The sequence below is a fragment of the Chiloscyllium plagiosum genome, chromosome 21 (genome assembly GCF_004010195.1).
Source record: "Chiloscyllium plagiosum isolate BGI_BamShark_2017 chromosome 21, ASM401019v2, whole genome shotgun sequence".
NCBI classification, from domain to species: Eukaryota; Metazoa; Chordata; class Chondrichthyes; order Orectolobiformes; family Hemiscylliidae; genus Chiloscyllium; species Chiloscyllium plagiosum.
In genome coordinates, this window is record NC_057730.1 from 43,213,298 (window position 1) to 43,236,672 (window position 23,375).

Sequence of the window (23,375 nt, forward strand, 5' to 3'; positions counted from 1 at the left end):
GACACATTGTCTTCAGTTTTGCCTGGCATTCCCTCTAGGACTCTCCATTGAACCAAGATTGATTCACTGGCTTGATGGTAATGGTTGAGTGAGGATATGCTGAGCCATCAGCTTATGGGTTGTGCTGGACTATAATTCTGCTGTTGATGGCCCACAGTGTCTCATGGATCCCAGTCTTGAGTTGCTAGACCTGATCGAAGTCTGTACCACTTAGCATGGTGATAGTGCCACACAACATTGGACGCTATTCTCAACGTGAAGGCAGGAAGCCCTCTCCACAAGGACTGTACATTGGTTGCTCTTACTGATAGTGTCATGGACAAATGCATCTGCATCTGGCAGATTGGCCAGGATGAGGTCAAGTATGTTTTTCCTCCTTGTTGTTTCCCTCACCACCTGCCCCAGACCCAGTCAAGAAGCTATGTCCTTTAGGACCCGATCAGCTCGATCTGTAGTACTTATGCCGAGCCACTCTTGGTAGTGGACATTGAAATCTCCCATCCAGAGTACATTTTGTGCCCTTACCATCCTTAGTGCTTCCTCTAGGTGTTGCTCAACATTGAGGAGTACTGATTTGTCAGCTGAGGGAGGACCGTATTTGGTAATCAGCAAGATGTTTCCTTGCCCATGTTTGACCTGAAGCCATGAGACTTCATGGGGTCTAGAGTCAATGTTGAGGACTCCCACAGCAACTCCCTCCCAACTGTATACCACTGTGCCATCACCTCTGCTGGGTCTGTCCTGCCGATGAGACAGAAATACTGAGTGATGGTGGTGTCTGGGACATTGTCTGTAAGATATGATTCCTTGAGTATAACTATGTCAGTCTGTTGCTTGACTTGTCTCACCCCTAGATGTCAATGACGAGGACTTTGCAGGGTTCACAGGGCTGTTTCTGCCGTTGTCTTTTCCTGTGTTGAGTTCAATACCAAGTGATTCATCCAGTTTCATTTTTTTGAGACTTTGTAGCATGCTAAGCCATTTCAGAGGGCAGTCAAGAGTCAACCACATTGCTGTGGGCCTGGAGTCACATGTAGGCCAGAGCAGGTGAGAATGTCAGATTTCTTTCCCTGAAGGGCATTAGTGAATCAAATGGGTTATTCCCACCATCGACCATGATTTCATGGTGATTCTTAATTCCAGATTTTTCTTTTCACATAATTGTTGATTTTATTTTTGATTTTTTAAAAAAAATTTTACAAGTCCACTCAGATTAAGTCTTCATAATTTTTCCCCACTCTCTTTTGTTCAGGTTTTCTCCATTGTTTAAGACACGAGACATTGTTCCTTTGTTTCAGCAGAACTTTTAGTTGTCTTCCATTCAGTTGTTATACCACCACGTAGTCACAAGAAAGGAGCTAGAAATTGTCATAGAATAAATTAGTTACTTTTTAGTCCTTATTGTGGGTGAAGTTGCAAGCCCATACATAATGCTTTCTCTCTCAGCTTGAGAAAGATCAAGGACTTAAAACCATTTTCCTGCAGCTCTGCTTTGATGTGTGTTGATTCAGTAATGCTTTGCACTATTTAAATACAGTCATTGTTAGCAAAGTATTCACGTTGCAAGCACTTGTTTCAGACTGTGAGATGGAGTCAGTGGTAATAGAATGGAGGCTGTGGTGGCCGTAGAAAAACTTTGTTTTTTTCAGAAGTATAGTTGGAGGAAATTGCAGTTTATGTGGGACTGGGTGTCAGAGAACCACCCTGATGGTACACAACCACCTGATGAAGGAGCGGCACTCTAAAAGCTAATGTGCTTCCAATTAAACCTGTTGGGCTATAACCTGGTGTTGTGTGATTTTTAACTTTGTATACCCCAGTCCAACGCTGGCATCTCCAAATCATGATGGTACTGAGGCAGTGAAGAGGTTGGAAGAGATGGTAGTAAAGTAGAACTGGGCCAGAACAAACTACATTTAAAATGGATATTTTGATTGTGACCGTTATCGCCTCAGACAGAGGGCTTTTCGTTATCTTAAAAGTGTTACTCTTAATATAAATGTGGAGGAAGAGCAAGGGTGCTCGGACTAAGGTTTCATGATACCATGTAATAGAAATATTTCTCTACTCTTTTTAAACCGAAAATAAAACTTCTTTGACACTCCTTATCAAATGCTCCCAGGACTGATACAGCATGGGGTTAGATTACTCTATGCTTGCATTTTGAAGTTGTGTTTGATTTATTAAGTTGGAAACTTGTCGTTGCATTTGCTAATTGTAATGAGTGTTTTCTTTCCAGGGTCTCCAGTTAGTGGCCAGCCTGTTATAATGGCAGTTCCTCCCCAACCTCCTAGTGTTGTAACCAAATCTATGGCTTATATGCCCACCTCCTTAATAACTTCCCAACAGTCCACTGGGCATGCCATTCATGTGCTTCAGCAAGCGCCCACTGTAACCATGGTGAGGGTGCTAACGACATCAGCCAACACCTCAAATGGCTATATCCTTACCAATCAGAGCCATATCGGAAGTGGGCAGGTCATTCACGATGGTTCCAATGACCAGAAAGGTAAGTAATTACAGTTCTATTGATGTATGGCTTGTTAAAAAAAAGATAATATGTTTTATTAAAATCCTGCATTGCTGTTTACGTAACTTCACGTCAGTTCACATTTTTGGCATTTGTTTCTTTGCATTGAAAATTCTGTATTCACCTTTATGATGAAAACTATCATTTTAAACTTGGCACGCTATGATTACATTTCCTGCCAGAGGTGACACTAATTGTCTTGATTCTGCATTTCTCAGTTTTTTCTGTACTAGAGAGATGTACTAAATGTCTTGGGCCTACAATTGGGTGTAGTCTGTTTAGATAGAAAAATGCTAAATTGATTTTTGGGGCTGATTGTCATAATTACCTTTGATATCATTCTGTTTCTGTGGGAGTCTCCCACTCATCCCCGTTTATGTTAATGTAAAAGCCCAGCACTTCATTTTTGCTCCATTATCCATCAGTTGCCTTATCTACCACATGCCTTCCACCATTCTTATATGACACCTTTGCCACCATTCTTTGCTTCTCTGTGACTGCCTCTTTCTGCTCACCTCATTTTGCATTGCATTGCAGGCTCGATCCCTGTCTGTTTTGACCACATTACTTTAGTATGCCCATTCTTCTATTGAAGGATATTCTCTGTGTTTATTCCATACCTTTGACTTTACCTTTGTTCCATTTTGTAGTACTCCTCCAACTTCTCAATATCTGCAAGCTGAAATGACCTCTCTAACATTTCTTTTGCTGATGTTTAACTATTCTCTCTTTTTTCAACTAAGTTGGTGATGTCCTATTTTGGTCAATATTTTGATAGTACTTAAATATTTTGGTCCTGCTTGTTTGCCACTTGTCATCACCTATATAACCTATTTAAAAATGCATTATGTAAGTTAATATCACCTTTTTTTGTTTTGGAGGTTTACTCTGGCTATTGTTATGATATGGGGTAAACCCCTCTGTTATTTAAACCAAACATCCAGAAAAACTCACCTTGCCTCGTAAACTGTTAAAGTATGATTGACAGAGAACTCGCAAATTCCACCACTTACAGAAAATATCGTAATCTTTTTTAAACTCTAAAAGTGAACATTAACACTTCTAAGCTATTCACAAGTCTAAGCCCCCCTTTCTCTTAACTGCTTATTATCTTCCTCCAACTCTGTAACAATATGCTGTTCCAGTAAGACATTTATTAAAATTACATCAACTTAATTTCAAAACACACAGCTGCTCTCGTCTTCTGTGTCTGTCATCTTCTGGCTGAAGATTTCCCTGGGTCATTGTCTTTTTACTACAAGTATGTTTCATATGAGAAGGAGAGTGTTTCCTCATTTCTTAGAGAGCAAGATGTTAGCTCTCCGTGTGTTTCTGTCTCAATGGCAGTTGCTATCTGACCAATTTTCAAAATGCCCACGTTCTGTGTCCCCCAACAACGGATTGTCTCATTAGTTTGATGTTGGCAAAACAATAAATTCAAACTTGATTGGGTTTTAGTATCCTAGGGCATAATTTAAACTGGTTAAATTCAATTTGTTGTCAAAACAGCAACCAAAGCTCAGGTATCTATTTCACAGCCAAATGTTACATGTTTTCAATTTTCCCGTACACTCTAGGACTGCTGTCTAGCCACATACACAGATGCTTGTCAGCTCTCAGTTTAGAACAGCATTCACTGTCTCTTAAAGGAACGATACACACCTTCAACCTCATAACAGTATCAATAACTTAAGACTCCTAAATTATTATTTGCGTATCACATATTTTTTACTTGCTGTTCAAATAAAAACTTGCACTTCTTAATTTGTGCATCCACATATGCAAGGTTGCCTGGGCTTGTCAGAAAGTAAGAACAGAGGGAATGGTCAGTTCTGCCCTTCCAGTCTCCAAGTACTAAATCACACTACTTCATCCTGAACTAGCTAGCCTAACGTGTGTGCAATGTTGCCAAAGCTCGTCCAAGAATTTGAATGGTGGGAGTGATCTGTTCTATCCTTCCCGTGTGTGTCCTGTCCTGTCAGATTACAGTTCCTTGTACCTTGTTCATGATAAACTCTGGATAGACTAAACCTTCCTTTTTTGAGGCTCAATAATTGGCCTGTGCTCGGATAGCTGGACCCCACTTCTCCAGTTTTTTGATCACCTAGCATAGTTAATTTACTGTTCTCCAACCTAGTAATCTCATCTTTGCCAATGAAGTGGTTAGTACTGCTGCCTTACAGCCTTGGGTGGCTGTCTGTCCATGTGGAGTTTGCATCTGCTTGGGTTTCTGCCAGGTGCTCCAGCTTCCTCCCATAGTCCAAAGATGTATGGGTTATGTGGATTGACCATGCTGAATTGCTCCATAGTGTCCAGGGATGTCTAGGATAGGTGGATTAGCCATAGTAAATGTGGAATTATAGGCATAGAGTGAGGTGGGGAGTTGATTGGGATGCTATTTGGATGGTCAATGCAGACTTGATGGGCTGAACAGGAGAAAATGAGGACTGCAGATGCTGGAGATCAGAGCTTAAAAATGTGTGGCTGGAAAAGTGCAGCAGGTCAGGCAGCATCAAAAGAATAGGAGAATCGACATTTCGGGCATAAGCCCTTCTTCAGGAATGATGGGCTGAACAGCCTCTATTTTCACTTTATGGATGCTATGAATCCAAGCAACAAGCCCAACCAGTTACACATTTGGCAAAACATATAACCATATCAATTTAATATTTAATTTTATTTAGAGAAACCTCTTGCAGGTTTTCATCTGTTCAGTTCCTTTAACAATTGCATAGTTGCTCGACATCAGAAATATTTAACAAGCTTGGAATCATGATAGCTCGACCTTAGAAATGAAAGTCACTTAAATGTTGATGACTGCAGGCAAACTTCATGTCAGGCCTTAAAAGTTAATAGGATTGATTGGACTCCATGTTACAGATTCTACGTATTTCACCTCCTTCCTTCTTTATACACTTGACTCATGTATTTTTTATGCATGTACACCACTTCCTTCCCCCTTTCATCAGGTGTCATACCGTTACGGGGGCAGTAGGAAAAGAGAGGAATCACATCATTCGGGACGGCACAGTGGCTCAGTGGTTAGCACTGCTGCCTCACAGCACCAGGGACCTGGGTTCGATTTCTGCCTCGGGCGACTGTCTGTGTGGAGTCCCTGTGTCTGCGGGGGTTTCGTCCGGGTGCTCCGGTTTCCTCCCACAGTCCAAAATCATACAGGTTAGGTGAATTGGCCAGGCTAAATTGCCTATAGTGTTAGGCGCATTAGTCAGAGGTAAATATGGGGAATGTGTCTGGATGGGTTACTCTTCGGAGGGTAGGTGTGAACTTGTTGGCCAAAGAGCCTGTTTTGACACTGTAGAGAATCTAATCAAAGCATCACCATTTATACATTATCTGGATCCTTCAGTTAGATTTGGCCCTATGGCTTACCCAAGGAATTCCTTTCTGGAAACCTCTTGCACTATTGAAGTTCTTCCTTTCTCTTGCTTTGTCACGTTCGTAAAGAACAAGAAGACAAAACATTACCATAAGCTAAGTTTTAACCAGCACATGTGAGAATACTCTGATCCAGGGTGAGCGTGCATATTCATTTTCCAGTTCCACAGGTCATTCCAGCAGATGGTCACCTGTATTTCCTCATTATCCTGTTCCACTTGCTGATTTTATGTTAGAAAGTGTGATGGATTTTATGCACTTCATCTAACCTTCTTCAGATCTCAGTCTCTGACAATGGAGTTATGGTGAAGGAGATTTGGTTAATAATCTGTTCCAGGCAGTCCTTCAAATTATCACCAGCTTTTAAGACCACTCTTTCTTGCCTGTGTATGTACACCAGATCCATCTGGGCTACCCTTTCGGAAGCATTGTAGTTAAAGCAGGTTGTTTTATTATCTAGGAAATGTTATGTCCCAGCATGCCTGAATGATGTTTGCAAAGTGCTCACACAATATCTCCTCTTGTTTAGAAATGCGACTTGAGCACTGACACTACCTCATAGTGTGGTTAGAGATGGCCTTAAAACTGCAAAAGTTCTCCTTGGTGACGCAGTTAGGATATGAGCATACTGTAGTCAATTCCTCATTAGTACATCCCTCCAAGTATATTTCCAGTATTAACTTGTCCTGTTAGTAGTGGATACAGTGATACATAACGTGGTGTTTTTCCCCTCGTCACTCCAATATCCTTTACCTGATATACTTCCTTAGGAGTGATTTTAAAATAATAATAAGCATTGCTCTATCATTCCCTATAACATTCCAACCTTCACAGTGGAGTCAGTCAGTATTGGTAGAATTCTGCAATTTGGCAACTAGTCAGATTGCTTGGATTTTGGGGATAAATTCTTAACCTGCTAATTGCTGATCCAGAGGGTACTTCTCTTTGAATTTGTTTCTGATTTTCTCTGGTTGTTTGACAACCCAACCACCAGAGGTAGAGAGGGCATAAGTTTTAGCTTCTCTCTTTCCTGACTCATTTATTTCCCTGGATAATATATTGATTATTTTTGCATGATCGTCCATGATAGACACCACCATTTTAACCAGTCTGGTTGATTCATGGGCATTGTAGTACCTCTTCATCATAAACTTTGGTCTTTCCGCAGGATCTCCTTCATTGACTACTGAGGGTTCTGATTTTTTTAGGGGGGCTAACTGGGCTAAGTTAAGATATTTGCTACTATTCCATAACTAAATTCTGCCATTGTATCTTTCATCACTATACTTTAACCCTTCAAACTTACTCGGGGCCATTGTCTCAGCCAGGTCATTGCTTTCTCAGTCAGTTTTCCTCTGGAGCTCTGGCCTGGGATCCCTGTGCCTAAACTCCCTGCTCGGCCACTTCATCAATTTTCCAAATAATGTTCAGGTTAAACCTGAGCACCTTGAACGTAATGTCAAAACTGAAATGTTTAGGATTATGGTGTACGCTATGATACAAAATCTTTGTTTTTCCAACAGCATTTGTCCATTTGCTGCCTTAGGGCTTAATACTAGTAAGGGGAATCTTTTGGCATTAGTTGTGATGTTTTACTGGCACGCAGTGTGGGAGCATTTGCACTGTTATCATGGGAGATTCAGTCATGGCATTAGGGACTCTTCATAGGAATACATTTCCCGTGTGCACCTACTACAGTCCTGTAGATTGCAAATGTTCCATCCTGTGCTCTTTGGCGGAGAATGATTGAACTGGGTAAACTCTGTTGCTCTTAATATGTATTGGCCTTTGGTTGAGCAGCAACATCCTCCTGTTCTTTGCTCTTAATGAATACACACTAATTAGTTTTGGGGACTTTACGTACATTCCATCTTAACGCGATCCATACAATTGTCATCATACTTTGTTACAAGCAGACCTTTCCTGCAATATAAAACTATTTGCTTCCCAACATTGTGTACTTTGTGTTGCATTCAACACCATTTATGGTGTACTATAGTCTCATCTGCCTTGGATGTTGGACCATGGTCACAGTTCCCTTAACGATGGAAGGGGTAACTCTCAATCTCAGGAATATCAACATGGTGCATAATGTTCTGTAAGACACATTTTTGACAATTTGCAAAGGCTGTTAACCAGAAGTCTTGCCAGGGAGGTTGGGGCACTAGAATGTTTTAGTGGCAAGGGACAGTTTCATTCGGGGGACTAGATACTGTTCTCTGCAGTTGCAACACGAAAGTTGTGCTGCCAGTCTGGTGTCAGGGTAACGGACATCTCCGGGCTGGAGAGGAACTTTTGAATGGGAGGGAACAAATCAAATTGTCATTATCCGTATTGGTACCAATGACACTTGATTGGACTATTAAAAAGGTTCAGCTAAAAGATTCTGAACAGTTATGAGCTAAACTAAAATGTAGAACCTCTGAGGTAATAATCTCAGGATAATTACTTGTGGCTATGTGCAAACTGGTATAGAAAAAATGGAGTCTAGGTGTTGATCTTTGAGCCATAAATTTATGGGAGAAATAGGTTTTAGTTAATGGGGCACTGGTGTTAATACTAGGGTAGAAGGCAACTGTTTTGGTGAGATGGGATTCACTTGAACCATGCAGGGATCAAGCCCTGGTGAATCGAATAACTAGAGAGCTTTAAGTGAAATAGAGTGAGGGTAGATTCAGGAAAGGAGAAACATTAAAGTGAAAGGATATGGCAACATTGCAGGGCACTTACTTAGATGATGCTGCCTAGAATGGGTCAGGCAAGGGCAGAGTGTATAAGCAAATGTAAACAGCAGGAAAATCAGAAATTACTGGGAGAGCTCAGCAGGTCTGGCAGCAGCTGTGGAGAGAAAGCAGAGTTAGCATTTCAGATCCAGTGACCCTTCAGAATAGGTTGGTTTCTTGTAAACAGCAGCATAAAGGGTCAAGGAGAAAGGATTTCTTTTTAAAAAAAGTATCAAATTAAAGGCTGTTTACCTAACTGTGCATTAGGGTCAAAGTCGTCAAAATGGCTTGCACGTCTGTTACTGTGTGGCAAACAGCACCTCTGTTTGGAGGACTGGGTATACTCCTTCCCTTGCTTAGGCATATTGGGAGAGTAGTGAATATGCGACCAAAAAAGGGGTACATTCTATTCGTTCCCATCAACTTTGTGTAAAGTTACTGAGTGATCGAACTCAGAGTATCTGTAGATCCTTCCTGAAGGCTAACATGGGAGGCTGTCAGCCATACCTTTCAGTTGGTCATTGTTGAATAGTACCAGTTCTATTCATCTGCATGTGGTGCTCCGTTCAGGTCATTGGGAACATGCAGGTCCAGGTGTGCAGGGGCTATCCTGGCTTTTGAGTGAATGATTGCCCATTTGGCTGTTTGGTGCTTTCTTTGTGCTCTCCCTCCTCCCCTGACTCGCTGTCACAGTCGTCCATAATATATCCCTCAATCACTTTGATGCTTGCCCTGACAAGGGCTGTAATTACTCTTTGATCTGAGTTTGCTATTTTTCCTTAACCGTGCATTAATATGCCACATTTCATGGAATTCCTGCAGTGCAGTTAGAGGCTATTCAACCCATTGAGTCTGCACCAATCCTCTGATTATATCATCCTATCCCATAACCCCACGTTAATTATAGTTAACACAGCTAGTGTCAGTCTTCATGGAAAACATGAATAACATCCCAAAAATTCAGAAGTTAGGTGGGCAGAGGTGAGTATGGTGGCAATCACCAAGAAAAGGGTATTAGAAAAACTGAATAGCCTGAAGGTGGATAAATGACCTGGACCAGAGGGACTGCACTGCAGAGTTGTAAAGGAGATAGCTGAAGAAGTAGTGGAAATATTGGTGGTGATATTCCAGGAATCACTGGATCAAGGGCGGGTGCTGAAAATGGGTAATGTTAACACACACACACTCGCACACACGTTTAGGAAGGGAGTAAAGCAAAAGACAGGAAATTACATGCCAATTAGCCAGATCTCAATTGTTGGTAAGATTTTGGAGCTCAATGTGCAGAATGAGGTTTCTGAATACTTGGAAGTGTATGGTAAGATAGGGCAAAGTCAGCATTGTTGCATCAAAGGAAGGTCATGCCTGACAAATCTGTTCGAATTCTTTGACAGGTAATGAACAGGTTAGACGAGGGATAGCCAACAGATGTTATTTACATGGACTTTCAGAAGGCCTTAGAAAAGGTGCCGCACAGGAGGCTGCTGAGTCAGATAAGAGTCCATGATGTTAGAGGCAAGGTGTTAACATGGAGAGAAAATTGGCTGCCTGGCGGAGAGTAGGGATAAAGGGGTTTTTCTCAGGATGGTAGCCGGTGACTGGTGGTGTTCTGCTAGAGTCAGTGTTTGGACCGCAACTATTCACTTAATACATTAATGATCTGGCATTCTGGCAAAGTTTGCAGATAATACAAAGACAGGTGGAGGAACAGGTAATATTGAGGAGGTGGGGAGGATGCAGAAGGATTGGGACAGATTAGGAGAGTGGGCAAAGAAATGGCAGATGGACTACAACATGAGAAATATGAGGTCATGCACTTTGGTAGGAACAATAGAGGTATGGATTATTTTCTAAATGGGTAAAAAGATCTGAAATACAAAGAGTCTTGGGAGTCCTAGTCCAGGATTCTGTTAAGGTAAACTTGCATGTTGAGTTGATAGGAAGGCAAATACAACGTTGGCATTGATTTCAATAGGATTTGAATATAAAAGCAGGGCTACATTTCTGAGGCTTTATAAGGCTCTGGTCAGATGACATTTGGTGTATTGTGTGCAGTTTTGGGCCCTATATCACAAAGATGTGCTGGCCCAGAGGAGGTTCAGAAGAGTGATCCCAGGAATGAAAGTCTTAATGTATGAGGAATGTTGGGGTCTATACGCGATGGAGTTTAGAAGGATGAGAAGCAACCGAATTGAAACTTACAGCATACTGAATGGCCTGGACAGAGTGGACTTTATGAGAATGTTTCCATTAGCAAGAGGGCACAGACTTAGAGTGAAACGACAACCCTTTAGAACAGATGAGGAGAAACTTCTTCAGCCAGAAAAGAATTCATTGTCATAGAACGCTGTGGAGGCCATGTCATGGAGTATATTTGAGATATAGATAAGTTCTTGATTGTCAAGGGGATCAGAGGTTATGGGGAGAAAGCAGGAGAATGGGGTTGAGAAATCTATTAGCCACGATTGAATGGTGGAGCAGACTCGATGCGCCAAATGACCTAATTGTTGGTCCTATGTCTTATAGTTGAACCTGCACAAATCTGGACATTGTGACAATTTAGTACGGCCAGTCCGCCTAACCTGCACATCTTTGGACTGTGGGAGGAAACAGGAACACCCGAGGGGACCTACTCAGGCAGAGGGAGAATGTGCAAACTCCACACAGACAGTTGCCCAAGGCTGGAATTGAGCCTGGATCCCTGGCGCTGTGAGGCAGCAGTGCTAACCACTGAGGCACTGTGCTATTCTATTAAGCCCACCTATTGCCTTTCACTTCCTTCTGCCTAAGAACTGAGCGCATTCTTCCTTAGCTGTAGTGTTGCACTAATTCTGATTATTCACGCATTGATTCTCAACAAATTATACATAATTTTCCCTTTTCAACCCATATTTCTCCAAGTCCTTTTTGTGGCCTTGCCATTCCTCTTCAAATTCCTCTGCAACTCATCCACTACTGTTTCTTTCTTTTCTAAGTTCTGTTTTAACATATGTACCTCCTGTGCTTTTTCGTCCTTTTGTTGATTCACTGACAGCCAATTGGCTTTCTGTATGGCCAGCTTTCAAACAGACCCTCTAAACTGCACATCCACCTCCTGTACTTTAGAGGATAATTTACACCATTGCTCTTAAAAAGGCATCTTTTCCTTGTGTAACCTTGTGCTAACACATTCCTGATTAGTCTATTGTATATTTTCCTCAACCTCCACCTGGGTCACTAGTTTTGTCAACAATAACTTGCTTTGTATGTTATATCCCCTTTTTGGTTCAGAGGTCTGTTTTGAGTATTAACAACTCAAGACTCCCAAGCTATTGTTTGTGTATAACACATTTATTTGGCGCTGGAAAATAAATTTATACTCCATTACACTTGTATTGTGTAAATGTGTGCAAAGTTGCCCGGGCTTGCCCTACATTTGGATTGGAGGGAGTGGTGATTTCTTTCCTTTTTAATTGATCAGACTATTGCTTTCTGAGCTGAGCTAGCGTAACCTGTTGGGCACAGTTCCCTATCCCAGGCTCAGTGGTTGATGTCCAAATAATTGGCTCCAATAGGCCAAAGCTGACTTTGAGGCTCAGCAATTGGCCAGTGTCACATAAGCTGAACTTGGGTTCAGGTTTTTTAGATCCATCTCGTGTAGCTAATTCTCTGTTTTCCAGACCTCTCAGGACTAGCAAAACATTAATCTCAAATCCAACTTGCCTGTTTCCAAGTAACAAGTCCATGTGACGTGTTTGTGTCAAATTTAACAATAGTTTGAACCATATCAGTTTAATATTTAATCTCAACCTGTAGGATGTTGACCTACATATCATTCATTCAGTTTCATTAACAATTGCACACTTGTACCATAGGAATCATGTAACAGGTTCAGAATCAAGATAGCCAGATCTTAGGAATTAAAGAGCACTTAACCATCAGTGACTGCAATAAAATTTTTCTCCAATCCTTTAAAATTAATACGATCAGTTGAACTTCTTCTTACAGATTCAGTATGTTTTCTTCCCCCTCCCCCACTTCAGACACTTTTTTGAATCCATTATTTGTTATTACATTACTTCTCCTTTCATCATTACTGAGGCAATAGGAAAGTCTGTAGGGGATTGCTTACACCTGTCCACCATTATCTATTCATGACACTCATGTCCATTACTTTTCGCTTAATGCGAACTATTCAGACCAAAATTACTTGATTCCCTACCAAAATTCTTGTTTTTTGCAACTCATTGATTATTACAACTTTAAAATAAATAAACTCACCACTTAGGAAGAAAATGTATAATCTTTCTATGCAAAATATAGCAATATAATTTGTATCCTGATATCATTCATTTCCAAAGTAATATTATTTATGTATAAATAGTGATTTTTTTTACATAGATATTATGTATATAGTAATATCATTTTTGGAGGTTGGATAAAAATGGTGGTATATCAGTGTCACTTCTATGAAGTGTTTTCTTTTAAAGAGAAAAACAGAGTCCTTCTAATGATCTAATTTAGTTTACATCATAGAGCAGGTGACTGTTATTGGAAAGATGTTTATACTGTGATATTTATGATAGGCAGGATAGATACAAAGACCACAAGCTTTGTATTCCGTTCAGAATTAAGATATGTAGTTTGGTTCAGAAAGCACCAAAGTTGAATGTAGAAGCAAGTTTCTCTCTAGAAGAATTCAGGGCCATTCAGGCTGCAAGCTAGCTCAGCAGAAGGTCTACCTTGTGAAATCTACAAACCAGGAGAATTTAGTTAGAAATGTACAGCTTATTGGAATTCAGAAAGTTTAGGCTCTTCGATTTTGTGGAATGATTCATGTCAGCAGTTTTGGAAAGTACTCATCAAATTGTTTCCACAGCCAAAGTCAAGAAGCTGTCAGGAATTAGTAAAGTAAAACTTGTTATCGTGTAGATTATAATTTGTCTGGACTTAATTCTCTGTAATAAATAGTAGTAGGAAACTAGTTGAAGCTTATTTTGCTGTAATTTACATGCTCCTAATTGTCATTGATATTTAAATAGTTTTTTTTATTTGTTCTTTTGAGTAATAAGCTTTGTCTCTGTAATTAGAGAGTCTGCAGCTTGTGTGAATGTATTTTGGTGCTTAACCCCTGTGTTGATTGAATAAACATGGTCTATTGATCCCAGTTTCATTCTGGGATATAATTTTGTCCTGTATTAATATCGGCATTATCACAAAAGCAAATTCTGTCTCAAAAAACATATTCTGATATTTAATTGCTATCAACAAATATAGATATTCACTCTGTTATAAAATACAAACTTTCCTGATTTTACTGACCAGCAACATTTATTGTTATGTATTTATTTTTGCAGGTTGTTTAATTTGTTGTGATCAGTATGATGACAGTCCAGTGGTGATCTTGTACCATCTGTGATATTTCTTTTCTTGCAGCAATTGTAAAATTCATCATACAGATTGTAGAAGTTGAACACACAACACACATTGGAACAGGGGATGATTTTCTTTTTCTAATTGTGCCTGTAGGAGTCCTTGATGATAAGTCTCTTGTGACCTTTACAAATGTACCTACTGGCAGTCGAGTGATTCAGACGGTTAGCAGTCAAATGCCTCAACATGTCCCTGGACAGATGGTTACTATCCTTCAGCAGGCACCAGCAACGTCCATGGGACAACATCAGCTTCCAGTGAAGACAATAACTCAGAATGGCAAACATGCTGTTCCGGTTACAAGCCTCCAAGGAAATACTTACGGTAGGTAATTTTCTTAATCTACGTTTATAAAAAATATTGGTTATAATATGAAGCCTTGATTAGAAACCTGGAATGGGTATGTAGCAGTTTCTTCACTGGATTGGTGATACAAAAGGCTTGTATTTGGAGATAAAAATGTACTGAACATGAGAAATTCAAAGTTGATTATATAAATTGCGAGGTTAAAAAAAATCAGTAATGTGATCTTGTAAGTACGTCCCTAAATAGTAAGAGAGCTGCCACCCTTACCCAGCTGACTGCCTTGCAGACATCTCAAGATCCCGAGTAATTTGGTTGACTCTTCACTACCTTTTTAATATGGTCGAGCTAACCACTCAAATTACATAGTGATGATTGGTAATTGCTGGCTTTCTCATGTCCCATAGTGATGCCCAGACTGCAGAAATGAATAATAGAAAAACTGACATCGGGCGATGTCGTTACTTCCAAAGGAGCTTTACATGTTCATAATTTGATGTACGCAGCTGTTTTGTTGGCTGAGCAACTGAAGTTGATAACGATTCTTTAGTTTTATTACTGATCATAACCTTAATGACGAGCTGTGACCAAAATTGTTTCACAAGCTCAGGGATAGCGGATGAGTGAAGTGTGACATTCTAATTGCTTAATCTCCATTGAGATCAGCTGTGTCAGTCATCATGGATTTTGTCTTAAACTGTCCTATAATATTTTCATGAGCTTCATTTAAACTCCCATGTTTTGAAATCTAGTTCTTAATTATATTTTATGCAATAAATTGGGATATCTTTGCAATTGTGTTGTTTAAAAGCTGGAGAAAGTGTTGTTGCACTAGCTATAATTGCGCAAATAACCACAAAATGTGTTTTATTAAAACTTGCAACAACAAATTCCTCTTTTGTAGAATCTCAAAGTGTGTTGTGTTGGCTTAGCACACAACCTGACTGGATTGTTATTATTTTTTAAATGTAAGTGTAATTCCGCTTTCTGAACAAAGGAGTTTTGTCTGATTTGAACTTGTCTGCCCTCATTGCTGGACTTCTCAGACAGGATAAACACTTCAGTGGAACACCCCACATAGAAGGGAAAACTGGCTGGGCCAATCATTGCCCAACATGCATAATTCCTATCAGCTGATCACAGGGCTTCATTGGCAGTGGTGAAGATTGAAGCTTAGACTTGGCCACCATCCATTTCCATCAGGAACTGTAATGTAGCTTTGGAGGAAAATATTTGGAACAAAGTAGAAAATTTGTGCTTGTCTATAAAGAAAGGGTTGAAGTTAGGGTGGAGGGGTGACTCAATGGTTAGCACTGCTGCCTTACAGTGTCAGGGACCCGGATTCGATTCCAATCTCAGGCGACTGTCTGTGTAGAGTTTGCACCTCCTCTCCATGTTTGCGTGGGTTTCCTCAAGGTGCTCTGATTTACGCTCACATTCCAAAGATGTGCAGGTTAGGTGAATTGGCCATGATAAATTGCCCATAGTGTTCATGGATGTGTAGGTTAGATATGACTTTAATCTGGGATGTAGAGTAGTAGGGTAGGGAAATTGGTTTGGAATTTCCTCTTTGGAGGGTTGTTGTGGACTTGTTGGGATGAAGGGCCTTTTCCACACTGTCGGGATTCTATAAAAAGAAGTCGAGCTGAAAGTTTTAATTAAATGTGAAGAATGTGTACTTTTATTTTAATTTTAGTTTTCTTCACCTCCTCAGCTATTACTAATCCACTACAGATCCTGGCTGCACAGGCTACATCTTCGTCCCCTGCAGTTATGAGCAAGCACCTTGTCACCGAACCACAACATCCAGCTGTATCCCTAGGTGAGCCTGAGGCCAAACGGCCCAAGATGGAAGAGTCAACTGGATCAGGCTCAGGTCTTGCTGTGATCACATCAACTCCACAAATGCAGGGTGCCAGTGAATAAGGAAAACAGGAATCATGGAAACCGATTACAGTGGTGAAGATATACTCAAGTATGTTCCGCAGAAAAAAAGACAGAATTCCAAGGTGCCAAACTGATGGGAGAAAGGATATTTTAAAAAAAAGCAAGCCTACCTTGAACTGAGGTGCTTGTTTTTAATGAGGAAACGAGACAGCTGATTGTTGGATTAAGGATGGCTGAGGTGGCGATGCAGCCATCTCCATAAACTAGGCTTTGTTGGTGTTTTACAAGCCTTAATTTTAAAAAAAAAAGTTATAAAGGATTGTTGGGAGGGAAGCAGATGAAATGACTCGAGTTCCTCTAGACACAATGGGGTCTTGCCAAGACTCTAGCTTGGTGATGTGGAGATAGTACTCAGTAAATGTGCTAACTTATGTTCTTAATTACTACAAACCATTTCGGTACTGCTGACGTGCCATGTTTTGTGCACATAGCCTTTCCAGGAGAACAGAGAATTTACTAATTTTGTCAAACAATATTGCCCAGATTGCATTGGAGACATTTTGTGCTATTGCCCAATGTACAAAATTAAGCCAATTTTCCTTGTATATTGCACTTCGCTAAACTGCATCCCCACTATGTGGCTCATTTGGGGAAATCCACGAGGAACCCTTTATAAACAGACAAGTTGTTTGAGTGAGAGTATGGAAGTGCGGAAGCTCCCCTATGAGTGAAATTTATTTTTAAAATGGAATTAGTTAAAGCAAGACAGGACAGTTTATTAATACTGTTAAAGTCAGTCTCTTTTGGAGGGGGTTGGGGGTGAAGGAGGAAGAGAATAAATGATGTCTGTGCCTTGTGCTTAATGTCAATACCTGAGATATAACTGGATTGGTTCCTGAACTAAAATTATTTTTGACAGTGCCTGCATGATCCCAAACTTTTCAAAATATTGCCTCACTGAATTACCCCGTCCAATTTGACCGTGGTGTTTTAAGTTTTGTTTTCAAACTGTGCCGTTGAGTTAACAATAGTTTCCCCCAATTGACCAGCAGAGCAAAATTTTAACAGTTGATGTAACTTAGTGGAGCTTTGATCAGTTATGTAGTTTAAATCATTGAGAACAGGCCTTCCTTTAACTGTTGAATGTTTTACCATTGAAGCAAAGAACATTTCATGTGCTGACTATGGCAAAATATCAGAGTAATATTTACAAAAAAAGTACTTGCAAATTACACAAATACAGCCACTCTATTTTTGTCATTGAATTCATTCTGAATTTCAATTCACAATCAGATCTGATCATGCATATATAATCCACATTTTTTAATGGAATTAGACTCTCATTTTAGAAATGGGAGTTACATGTTTCTATTCTAAAGTATGCAAGTAGCTTAAGAAATTGGTACTACAAATTCAGATGAACTGGATCTGATTCAATGCTCTGATTTGTTTTTGACGTGCTGAGGAGACACAAGTAATATTGTGCAACATTTTAAAAACTATTAAGAGAATTCTGTAATTCTCACAAGTTCATTTATTAACTTATGTTTGTAGATTTTGGTATTCCACTAATTTTTTTGTGTTTATACTTGTTACTCAAAGTTGCATTTCAGCAAAAACCATTTCCCTTAAATCTCCTTTACACAAATGTAATTAAATCTCAGCCAACATAGATTTGATTTATTTTGTGGTTCATTCCTGACATAGTTCAGTTTCTGTTGGTATCGGTAATGTTGACTGGAAAAGTATACGGATCATGAAAAAGGTATGTCAGAGAGATTGTTATGACTGGCTCAAGTCTGTTCTATTAGTGAATTTTCTGGAAAATTCTATAGCTGTATTGCGAGAGGTAGTGAATTGCTCTCTATGACACCGCACACCTCCCCAGTACTGCAGATGTTAAAATATGAAGCTCTGTTTTATGGAAGTTGGAATTCTAAAGATTAGTCATTCTAGCAAGCCCTTTGTTAATTTTTGAGATAACGTGCAATTTCCATCTGCACCATTAACAAAGGAAATGTAAACATATTAACAAAGTAAAATTAGAAAGCCAGTAAACTAACATGATGACAGCTTCAGTTGGATGTGAGGTTTGTATAACTATGTTTCAAACAATAACATTGGCTGGGTCACTTTTCAGGAAAGTAACCATCAAGGCAGCTCAAATGTGGAGGTGCAGTTGTTTGACAAAGCTTTAATAATGCAGTGGAAATCTGTTGTGTGTCTCTGTACAAAATAATATAAAATTTCAGAAATACATTTTCTAAAAACTGAGCAATATTAAAATGCTATATTTTGTATATGTTGTTTTAACAGCTTTCCACTGTAAATAACTTTTGTTTTAATATCAATGAGTCTTTTGCAAAAATTTCTTTAATCTGAATATCATAGATCCTGAAGTATGAGAACAGTCAGGAATGTGAAAGAGTGTTGAAGCTCATTCTTTATAACCAAAATTTTCTCATTATAACATCCGACTGAGCAACCTCAATGCCTTTATTACTTTGTCTGACAGATTATTTCAAGCATTTATTATAAGAGAATTTTTTTATCCCTGGTATTTGTTTTAAATGTATTTACCAGTAATACTTGTCTAGATTCTCTGATCCTTTTTATCTTAGCTTTACGTAATTTAAAATGTCAGAGCAGTGAACTGAAAGTATTTGACTTTGGTGAGGATGGGCATTTAGTGGCCAATATTCAGTGATGTTTTACTATTCAGTGATTCAATATATTTAAGCTTCCTCAAACAGATTTGAAATGCAAAAGCAAATAGGGTAATGGGTTAATTCAGTTTTTTTTAAAAAGTATGATGTAAAATCATAGCAGGGAGAATAAATTTTAAATGTTGTAAAGCAATTATTGTTATCAAATACTTACTGAAAGGAATGTGCTTATTATTTAGATTGTAAACTACAAATGAAATGACTTTTGTGGGGGAAATGTCCTGTCTACTTATACTGGGGCAAACCAGAAGCAATTGTGAGACGTCCCCACGTCAAGTTTTCATTTCTTGCTTATTCAACAGAACATCTGACAGATCTAGACTTGAAGCTCATCAAAAAAACTCTGAACTAAATATTGATGATCCTTGTTCCTTTCTCCCTGCCATTCAGTGCTGCATACACCATTCATTGTTTCCCAATTGATGACAAAATTGCACGCAATTCAATTGGAATTTTTTATGCTTGAAATTAAATTTGCTATTGCTGAGAAAATATAAATGGACAGAATGCAAATTGCAACTTGATTTTGGACAATGCAAGTCTGATGTTCGTCTGTCAATGCAACTTGTCTAATGAGGGCAATGATTGTCTAGTCTGACTTGAAATAGATTTTTTTTCTTCTGACAATGCAGCTCATTCAGCATATACACAAAGCCACATTTCTCCATTGTGAAATGAAGTCAATTTCAAATGTTTTAAGTCTGCAATAATCAATTTAGAAGCAGTAATGCAGTCCAATCCTTGTTAGCAATGTTTTCCAAGTCTGACAGTATTGCTAACATTTGAGCACAGCCACCCCACACCTTGTAAAGGCATTTTTGAAAAGAATGTTTATATTACCTGAACAGTGTGTACTGCAGGAAAAACACAGTAAGAACATTGTGGAATGATCACAATATATATTAATTAATTGTCAACCAACAAAGTATAATTCATATAGTACAAACTCTTTGCAATGTGTGTTTCCAATTAGTCCAGCCTTGAATACCCATAAGCATGTGAAGGTGCTGTACTATTATTTGAAGATGCCACTTTGTGTTAGAACTTTACAATGTTAAAAATCTTTTTGCCTTTAATATAAAAAATGTCATTGTAGAGCTCACTCCAAAATATATTTAAAATACAGATCCTAGCACTTTCAAATGTGGGTTTAGGGAAAGATGATGTTTTCAAAAACTCTAATTTTTTAAAAAAATAAATAATGTATTCTCATTTATAATGTGGATTTTAAAATATAAGTATAAATACAAATTGGCACTTGTATACATTGAGTGTTATCTTAAATGGAGTGGAATAGTTTGAAAACACCACATGGGGCTAGATTTGCATTGATCTGTAAGCAGCTACACCAGTTTAATTTTACATATGGGATGAAGCCTGAAGTATGATAGATAGTGATCTAATATAATGTCTGTCTAATCTTTATTGTACAAAAGATAATTTTTTTTAAGTTAGCTATATCTTTTGGATCTGTCTGGGCATAAGTTAATATCTTCACGGGTTCTTCAGTTGTCTTTGCTATCAAAACTTTTTTAGTTAATTCAGTTGTACTTATTAGTGCTTCTTAAATTCAAATTCTGTCATTATTTTTTGTAAACTAGACAGTTTGATTTATGAATCTTGGTATAATTTTCTTTGTTCAATATGACAATTCCTAACTGATATGAAAGATTGGTACTCATATTCTGTCCTAACAAAATGCTCCATATCTGACAGGTTCTGGCCATAGGACAGTGGTTCCATGAAGCCTTCGAGGGGCAAAGCCCCCACCAGCCTCTTTATTCATCAACTATTTGTTTGTATTGGATGTTTGTTTTTTAGTTGTCTTCCAGAACCCAGCATGGCACTGATGGACAGAAATCTGATCTCACCAGATTGCTGCTAACAAATTGCAAAGTTGGGAGTAAAGGCCTCATCCTCCAAAAGATGACCCAGACTGGTGGGGATGTCATTTTTCTTTTCTCTCCCATTAAATTGCAAGCTCTTAACGATGCTCTTTATTCTTCTCCTTTACGTTTAATCAGTGCACCCTTATCCCACCATATGTCAATAAACAAATCTGTCAGCTAGCATTTCTGGTAACTCTGGTTGGGATAGAGTAATATTATATATACAGGTGAATACACATGGCACCTCACCCCTCCTACCAGTGGCTATTGTATAATTCCATCAAAATAGAATTGAAATCTATTTACTCTTTGATTTCATTTTAAAATCCAGCTTAAGCTCTTAGACTTTTCAATATTGATATTTATTTCCAAATATTCAATTGAATGAAGTATCCTATACTCATAGAATCCCTACAGTGCAGAAAGAGTTATTTGGCTATCGGGTCTGCACCAAGCATCCCACCCAGATAGCCCCCACCCTATGCCCATAATTACCACAGCTAATCCACCTAACCTGTACATCCCTGATACTATAGGGCAATTTAGCAGAGGCCAGTCCACCTAATCTGCACAACTTTGGCTTGTGGGAGGAAACCGGAGCACCCAGAGGAAATCCATGCAGGCACAGGAATAGCATGGAAACTCCACACAGCCAGTTGCCCAATGCTGGAATCGAACCTCGGTCACTGGCACTGTGAGACACCAGTACTAACCACTGTGCCAGCAAGCCATCCAAGCACTAAACTGATAATTTGACTGCTGATAGAAATTATCTAGCAGTAGTAAATTCCACATTTGAAAAGGTTTTGAATGTGTGTTAGAGACGTTCCAAAAGCAGCCTTTCCTTAAAATTTTAAAACCATTCACTTTTACAACCAAATATGGTAGCTCTTTATTAGCATTGTGGTTAAATAATTTCAGTAAGAATTTAATGTAGATAATATTGATAAGTAACAGTTTAGAACCATGCAAATTAACTTTGTCCTTGTCAAAATGGTCTGCTATTTGTTATTAGTCTTCTGCACTTTCTGCGTTGAGCAGTGCAAGTGGTTGGGATGTCTTTTCTCTAGTTTCTAACATGACCCAGTAGATAAGTGAAAGGAAGCTATTTTGCAACCAAGTATTTTGACTAATTTGTCATGCTTTGTATTTTCTAGCGATGTTTTACCAGCAGTCTCTGTTAGCAGAAGGAATACTGCTGCTACTTTGTGGCGGACAATTATAATACCATGACAAAACAAATCTCAGGTATACCTCATGTATAGTGAGGAAAGCAAAATGGAGCAATGAGATTGTGCATAAATTATCCAAATCTGCCTTTTTTGTTTTAAAAGAAAGTGTTGAACGTATTAAATTAATCGCAACAAACTAGATGCTGCTATGAGAAAGTTATACTGTGGACTATCTGCAAACTTCTGTAGAAGGGAAGGGAGCACATCTGCATTCTTCTTATCTGGTCATCGAGATAATCTTAGCCGGCAGGAATAGATCAGTAATTAACAGCACATTTCAGAAATTGGAAATAAGAAAATGATGGGGTAACATTTTCATCCAATTAATTGTTTGGCATGTTATAATTAGTTAGCTTTGGATTCTGCAAGAAAATAATTCAGAAATAAAAACAATAATTTCTGGAAATACAGCGTAGCTTCATTAGTATTTGAAAATAAATTAAACTTTTATAATGCAGGCTGCTCTAGTTTAATAAATTCAGTTCTCCATTCTATGAAAATGTTGATCATCTGGATAAACTAGCTTTGTAGCAGGATTTATGTTCTTGTTTTGAATGTAACTGTTGGAAAAGAGACTTTTCTATATTTTGGGCACGTGGTATACACCAAACTAGGGATAATGTGTAGTTAAGAAGTGCAGTGACCATTCTATCTATTTAGAAAACCATTTAAATATTACAATTGGCGAATTCATTCTTTTAGGTTTTTCCTCAATGAAATAAGACTACACTGCCTCAATCTGTGTTAATTGATTAATTATAAATGTGTGAAAGTTTAAGGAGAAATAAAATCAGACTTATGTTTTTCTACATGTTTGCAGTTTTATTTTTAAACCAATACATTGTTTTAAAGTTTAGTAGGAATTAATTATAATTAAAATTGCAATTTTAAAACAATGTAACTTTTTTGATAGCATATAATTTAATTGTACATATTTTTAGGGATGTTATTGCCTAATTTAGCACAGGAGTTGTCAACATTTAAAATGCTGGTTAGTATAAAGACTGCTTTCCAAAGGGGTCCAGAAGCAATCTCCACCAAACTGTTCAAAATTACTTGCTGGTCACAAAAAATATTTTGTGGCTTCTTAACTGTAGGTTTTATAATATGCCAAATTATATAATCTGCTTTGCTCATTGTGTGGGACCCCATACAGCATGTAATATTGCATAACATGTGAAATTATAGATAAACCTTTCTTCAAATAATCTTTTCGTTGTATTTTTCTAACAAAAACACAATGTTTGCATTTCAGTTTTGAAAGAAAACAAAATGTA

General features: G+C 38.5%; 1 protein-coding gene across 3 annotated transcripts in view; it reads left to right on the forward strand.

The window, feature by feature from the left end:
- foxk1 (forkhead box K1) overlaps positions 1–19,727 on the forward strand; it is a 123,390-nt gene extending 103,663 nt beyond the window's left edge. For all 3 annotated transcript variants that reach the window (XM_043711911.1, XM_043711909.1, XM_043711910.1), the window contains 3 exons: positions 2,240–2,509; positions 14,158–14,385; positions 16,079–19,727. In XM_043711911.1, the coding sequence (XP_043567846.1) occupies positions 2,240–2,509; positions 14,158–14,385; positions 16,079–16,290 (710 nt within the window). In that variant the 3' untranslated portion in view covers positions 16,291–19,727. The remainder of the gene's footprint in view (positions 1–2,239; positions 2,510–14,157; positions 14,386–16,078) is intronic.
- Positions 19,728–23,375: the final 3,648 nt, after the last annotated feature.